General features: G+C 54.5%; 1 protein-coding gene across 2 annotated transcripts; it reads left to right on the top strand.

Annotated features, from left to right (window-relative positions):
- Window positions 1-162: 162 nt before the first annotated feature.
- Window positions 163-6,523, top strand: PNPO (pyridoxamine 5'-phosphate oxidase). 2 transcript variants are annotated; one of them, XM_073326352.1, is made up of 7 exons: window positions 164-322; window positions 1,819-1,943; window positions 2,481-2,580; window positions 3,226-3,279; window positions 4,376-4,504; window positions 4,734-4,804; window positions 5,476-6,523. In XM_073326352.1, the coding sequence occupies exons 1-7, from the start codon at window positions 194-196 to the stop codon at window positions 5,639-5,641; spliced, it is 774 nt and encodes a 257-aa protein (XP_073182453.1). In that variant the 5' UTR covers window positions 164-193; the 3' UTR covers window positions 5,642-6,523. The 2 variants fall into 2 exon arrangements, with proteins under 2 accessions (XP_073182454.1, XP_073182453.1); XM_073326353.1 differs by lacking the exon at window positions 4,376-4,504 and having other exon boundaries at window positions 163-322.
- Window positions 6,524-6,877: the final 354 nt, after the last annotated feature.

Below are 6,877 nucleotides of genomic sequence, written 5' to 3'. Positions count from 1 at the left end.
TGCCGCTTCCCCACTGGCCGAGGCCTGGCCCTGTCTCCCTCCTGATTGGAGGCCAGGCATCAACTCCCTATTGGCCGCTGGGGCAGGGGGCGTGAGCTGAAATCGCCCCGCCCCGGCGTGCGGCACGTCCGGCGTCCTGCCCCCTTAAGGGGCGTGGTCTTTGCGCGCGCGTGCGCGGGACGGGGGCGGGGCTATGATGCGTTACGCGGCGCGGAGCGGGCTGCGCGTTTGGGCCTGGCGCGGCCCCCGTCCCTCTGGGCAGGTGGCAGCTGCAGCCATGGACCTGGGGCCCCTGAGGAAAAGCTACCGGGGGGACGAGGAGGTGAGGGGGGTCGTGGTGGGGGGGCTACGGGGGGGGAAGGGTCGCGGTGGGGGGGGCTACGGGGGGGTCCCGCTGGGGGAGGGGCACGGGGGGGAGGGTTCTAGAGGGGGAGGGGCTCAAAGAGGGAGGGGAGGGGGCGAGGAGGAGGGAGGAGCGGGATCAGAGATCTCTGCCCCCCCTCCACAGGTGGGGTGCCCCCCCCACAGATGGGGTGCACAATCACCCCTCCCCCAGAGGTGCCCGGGCTGGCAGGTGAGCCAGTCTTTACCCTGCTGCCCCTTGAGCCATGATGCTTCCCCCCCCCACCCCCCAAGGCTCCCCCAGATCCTGCCCTTATCCAAAGTCTGGGCGGGGGGTTGTGGTGGGGATCACAGAAAAGCCCTGTTCGGGCCCCGTTAGGGGCTGGGCTGGGTTCCTTGCTCACAGCCAACCTGTGCCACTCGTCCGTCAGGGCATGTTGCGAAGGCCGGAAGTACAGCCGGGCTCAAAGAATGAGATGAGTTCCTGGAGCACAAGTCCATCAAGGGCTATTAGCCAAGATGGTCAGGGACACCCCACCATGCTCTGGGTGTCCTTAGCCACTGTTTGCCAGAAGCTGGGACCGGATGACAGGAGACGGGTCACTTGATGATTACCTGTTCTGTTCATTCCCTCTGGGGCACCTGGCATCGGCCACTGATGGAAGACAGGATGCTGGCCAAGATGGATCGTTGATATGACCCAGTGTGGCCGTTTTTATGTTACACACAGGGCTGTGCCTGGCTTTAATAGCCTGCCCTTCTGTCTAAGGACTTGGCTACATGAGAGAGTTATAGCGGTATAAGATAAGGTGTGCATTGAGGTTGTGTGTACACCAGTATAATTATATCAGTATAAATGGTAAAACTTGCCCATGTAGGCAAGCCCTAAGCCTCTGAGCATGTTAAAACCAGTGGATTAATCCTCATAACCACCTGTGAGGGACCTAAATACTAATCTTAATTTACAGGGGAAACTGAGGCACAGAGAGGTAACGAGAGGACAAGGTCATGCAGAGCTGGGACTAAAATCCAGGTCTCCTGACACCCAGGCCCATGCTTTAAGCTTCAAAACCAGCCTTTCCATTACTCAGCATGGGATAAGACAGCAGCTTCACAGAGCTCAGCTGACCTAAAAAATCAACAAGCGGTGAATGAAATAAAAAACCAGGGAGCGTTCTCCAGTGGCTAGAACAGGGAGTCGGGCAGGGCAGGGTCAGGACTTCAGGTTCTGTTTTGACTCTGTCATTGGCTCACTGTGTGACTTTAAGCAATGTGTCTCCTTTCAAATGTGGATAATCAGAGACCGTTCAGCGGGCTGGGAGTTGTAAAGCTAAACTCATGTGGGCTGGTTCCTGCAGCTACAGGGTTAGCAGGATTTGAGATGATGTGTGGGGAAGTGAAGGATCCTGACGCTTGATGGGTGGGGATGTAACACTTCGGTTCTTCTGCTCCTCTCCCTGTTTCTGTCCTGTGCAGGCATTTGAGGAGAAACATCTCGCCTCCTTTGACCCGATTAAGCAGTTTGCCATGTGGTTTGAAGAGGCCATGCAGTGTCCCTCAATCGGCGAAGCCAATGCTATGTGCCTGGCCACCTGTACCAGGTGGGCATTGCAAGACAGTCGCTGGCAAGGTGCTTGCTGGCCCAGAATCTCTCCTATCTGCATCTTTGGGTGGCTTCCTTTGCTGCTTTCCTGCGGTGACGTGCACTGCTAGGTTTCGTATCCTAGGCTGGGTAACCTGGCACGTAGGGAAGCAGACAGCTTCTGGCATGTTTGTATGGATAGTAAGGAGCAGATCCAGGGGCACAGCTATGTGTTGGAACGGGACTAGGCATTTGCCCTGTTACATCAGTCAGGTGACCCATCCAGCCCATTATTCTGGCTCCAGTGGGGTCCAATCTCAAATGCTTTAGAGGAAGGCACAAAAGCCTGTAATGTGCAGCCTCCTATAATGAGGTACAGGGTGAGAGGGGGTGGTGAACCGTCCTCCTGATCTCAGCAATGCTCAGTTCATGACTGGAAAGAAGAGGGTAGATTCCCTTCACCTTTGCCTGGGTGGGTGGGCGGGCAGTCTCTGGAATGTATCTGTGTATGTGGTTGCACTTCTGTGTTGACTCGAGCATTTGTTCCCTGGCTCAGGGATGGGAGGCCCTCTGCCCGCATGGTGCTCCTGAAGGGGTTTAGCCAGGATGGCTTTCGATTCTTCACTAACCACGAGAGCCGGAAAGGAAAGGAGCTGGTGAGAGCTGCCTCGTGGGTTACAGACCATGTCGTTCATTGATTTGTGTGGGGCATGTCACTTGGGGACAGGTTTCGGTCATGCTCTGGCACCTCTGAGGGTTGGGCGTGGTGCCAGGAGGGAGGATCCTGGGGGACGTAAGAAGTTGACCATCAAGCAGGTAAACTACCCACTGGCCTGTATTTTCCATAACTCGATGGGCACCTGAACTTTGCTCAGATGAGGGGCAGGACGCCGACTTGCCAGGTGCTCAAGGTCTGCACCAGGCTTGCATTGAATCAAGTGGACGACAGCTGCCTCTCTCCTTCAGTATGGAAGAGCAGCCCACAGATACGCCTCAGGGACCAAAGTGCCTTGGTCTATGTTGATCATAGGTGTGGGGATCAGAGAGTGAGAGGGAGATGTCTCCGTGTGCCCCTCTCCACTCCCCATCCTGCTTTGATCAAGGTGATGCATAGCATGTTGACTCCTCACCATGGGCTGTGTTGGTTTAGTCTGTCTTGCGCTCTTAAGTGCCTCCAAGTCCCAAACCATCGAGCTGGGAGAGGTGGGTAATTTCTCTAGCTTTTAAGATCTGAACTATTACCTAATTGATGGAAGTCCTTTGTTTTGTGTTTTTTATCCCCCTGCCTCCCCACTCTTTAGGATTCCAATCCTTTTGCCTCAGTTGTCTTTTACTGGGAGCCCCTTAACCGCCAGGTGAGTTGTGCCTTCTGATTCCAAGCGGCAGAGGGGAGAGGCTCAGCACCCTGCACGCAGTATCATAGTTACATTCGTTCCCTGGGATGCCCTGGTGAGGCCTGTTGCGGAGAAGTGCTGGAGGAGATGGCAGATGCAGTCTACTTCAGAGCCACACCCTCACTTTCAAAATGCAGACTGCAGCACTGAGCAGAGACCCTCTGTTTGCTCATCTTGGGCTGGAGAGGCTTCTTAAGAGATCAAAAACTGCTTTACACCAGATGGGACGGATGGTTGGAATCTGTAACTTATTTAGCTCCTTGGGGGCTGCGACTTTGAGAACTTGAGGTATTCTTACCGCGCCAGAAGCGTGCTGGGCTAGCCTCTAGGTTATGAATTGCGCTTACAGAGAATGCTCACACGCCACTGAAAGCAGCTGCCTCTGGGGTAGAAGGTGGTAGTGGTGTAACAGCCCTCAGCAACGCAGCACAATAGTTCTTAGAAGGGGAATTGAAGCATAACGCCAAGAAGTGAGTCTATTGACTTGAAACTGCAGGGTCATTTAGGGCAGCAAACTGTAATTACCAGAGTAGGAGACTGTTTTGCAGGTCAGCTACGTACCGGAGAAAAAAGGGAGGGCACGGCAGGTTTCTTATGGGGGAAGGAAATCTGGGTCTTTAATAATGGACAGTGGGGAGAGAGGCACTGAAACCAACTGAATTCTAAGTGGCTCTCAGGTGGGTTCTCTAGACCTTCCCAATTGACTCTGCCTGAGGTGGGGGGCTGGTGAGTTGGCTGCCTTCCAGGGAGCTAGGTTCTGGAGAGGAGTTAAATCCCTTTCTACCCTGCAGGATGTGGTGGTGATTCAGACTGTGTCTAGCTCATCCCCATCTCAGGCCGGGGTTGGTGATCACCTGGAATAACAGCAGGGGGACGGAGGGAGCACTTGACATTTGGCGAATCCACAGGGGGATGATAGACTGATGTCCCACCCTTATTCTCGTGGAAACCACGATCCTAATCTTGTTTTCAAAATGTACTTGGTCTCCTTCTGGCCCCTAGCGGAAGTGTGTCCACCTTCCGGGGGCCAGGTCCCATCTCACTGTGGCTGTCGCAGGTGCGTATTGAGGGCTCTGTGGAGAGACTCCCAGAGGAGGAATCGGAGCACTACTTCCACTCCCGGCCCCGAAGCAGCCAGATCGGGGCAGTTGTGAGTTGCCAGAGCACAGTGATTCCTGACAGGGAGGTGAGGAGCAGTGGGACTTGAGGGTGGGGTGGATTGTGCTGGATTCCAGCCCCTTGGGTGTGTCAGAGCTTTCTCTGGGAACTGTTGTTCCCTCGCTGTGTCCCCCCAGTGCATCTTATCTCCTGCTGGGGGGCAGTGAGGGCCCCAGGCCATGCTTTGCGTCCTTTTTGCATGTTTGCTCCATGGCAGAAAGCCCCAGGCCTTCAGACTGTCTCCCTTTCCCTTGCAGTATTTAAGGAAGAAGAACACAGAACTGGAAGAGCGGTACCGGGAGGGAATTGTGCCAAAGCCTGCGTACTGGTGAGTGGTGCTTAGTTGCTAAAATCAGCTTTTGTGTAAGCTAGGCCTGGTCTCCCCCTCTCTCCTTTGATGTCCCTTCCCATTCTTCTGCTACAGCTCTGAGTGCCTCAGCTGTGGTTATTAGAAACTGGGGGGATGCTGGTCTCCTTAAAAGTGCCAGGAGATCTCGGATTCCCGGCTGGTAGAGATGGACAGTTGGCACCTAGATTTAATCTTTCCAAAGGGTGGTACCTCTCCATAGTGTTGCTGCTGCTGCTGCTCCCCCCTCTGCCACGCTCTGCCCTGCAGCATCGAGGTTAGATTTAGATTGAAGGCCAGGTGCAGGGCTTGAACCTAAAGCTTTCGTGCAGCTGAGTACCACCGCCTGAAAAAGCCTGGATTTACTTAAAGGATTCTTCGGGGAGTCAGTTAGGGTTGAGATTGGCCTGCTTTTGAGCTGTTCCCTGCAAGAAGAGGCAGAGCGCATCCCAGAACGGTGAGCATCATTGGGCTTGGCGTGTGTGTGTGCGGACGCCTCGCATCCTTCTGAGGTGCCCCCAGGTCGTGATCTGTGCTATGTAAAAGCTTAGCTCCATCCGCTTCGTCGTAGGGAACTTCCTGGTCCCACTTGGCTTTGTGTGAAGGCTGCTGCTCTGCATGGGCGCTTCTAACAGCATCTGTTTTTCCCTCAGGGGGGGATACATCCTGAAACCAGACGTTGTGGAGTTCTGGCAGGGCCAAACCAACCGCTTACATGACCGCATCGTCTTCCGGCACCTCCGGGACGCCACTGCCCCCACGGGACTCATGACACACAAGGGAGAGGGGAACTGGGTGTATGAGAGGCTTGCCCCTTGAAGGCCAAGAGCTAGATCATTTCACATAGGGACCTGGGATATATTCAGTACCCTTCTGCCCCCCCCCCCACCCCCTTCCCCAGGAGCAGCGGAGAATGGGGTATGGCCCCCTTGCTCCTGCACTTCACAGGGCAACTATCTTAAGTTTTACAAAACCAGGCAATATTTGGGGTGCTCAGAGGTACCAGATTGACAGCCCTGGAGACTGAAGCCCTCTATCTATCCCAGTGTGAGCTTCCCCTGCCAAGATATGTCTGCCCTGACGTAAAGGGATAACTCTGGGCATGGGGTCAGTTTAGTCTCCATAGGGGGGGCAGTTAGTACCAACTGTGGTGGTTTCTGTGTCGTGTGGATGCTGCTTTACAGGGAATTGGGCTGAGACCCGCCAAACTCATTTCACAGAGAGGCCATTGGCTAGTGATTCTCTTGGACCTCTTGTTGATTATATGGACCCGCCTGCCAAGGGGGTGGCTGAGACAAAACCACAGGCAGGCTGGCTCTCCTGGACAGCCTCTCTGTAAGTGCCTCCTGCCTGAGGGCCTCCCTGTTTTAGCCTGCCAGTCCTCAAGGGCCAACATGACATGGGGAGCAGAGATGTTGTGTGGTCGTGTGCTGTAATCAGGTGTTTAATTTTGTCCAGTGCTGCTTTGAGTGCAATAACGTAACCGATTCTGGATGCAGACGGAGCAGTCATGTTGTTGGTAATGTCTGTAGCCGTATGATCTGTGTGTAATCTCTGTGTATAATCCCTGCTGGACTCCAGCCTGGGGATACCGGCGTGTCTCGCAATGCCTCTGGGCTTAGAGCTGCTTTTATCAGTGCTGCTGTGTAACGCCTCCCTAAATGTATAAACTCACAAATAAAGTCCAAGCTGATGACTAGAGCTGGAAGGGGATTTGGTTTACTATTAACTTGTGTGTTACAGTTGTTAAAGGGAAAAAACATGCCTAAGTGTGGGAGGGACTGGTTGTATTCTTCTGTCTGTCCAGCAGGGGGAGCTATGTCTGTTTTTCAATCTCCCCCTGGCAAGCAGGCCGTGCCAGGGGCCTGTAACCCCCAGCAGGGGTAGCTGGTCTCCCAGCTTCCGAGCAGAAACTTGGCCGGAATGTGTGTTTTCCCCGAGTTTGCTCTCACTTTCTTGGGTTGTGTCCCAGTGAAACTGCAGCCTGATAACCTCTGCCCTCTCTCGGCTCCTTGCGCAAGTTCGCACTCTTAGTCATTTGCTTCCTCCCCCAGC

This window comes from Lepidochelys kempii, chromosome 27 (assembly GCF_965140265.1).
Source record: "Lepidochelys kempii isolate rLepKem1 chromosome 27, rLepKem1.hap2, whole genome shotgun sequence".
NCBI classification, from domain to species: domain Eukaryota; kingdom Metazoa; phylum Chordata; order Testudines; family Cheloniidae; genus Lepidochelys; species Lepidochelys kempii.
This window is presented reverse-complemented; position numbering and strand designations above follow the sequence as displayed.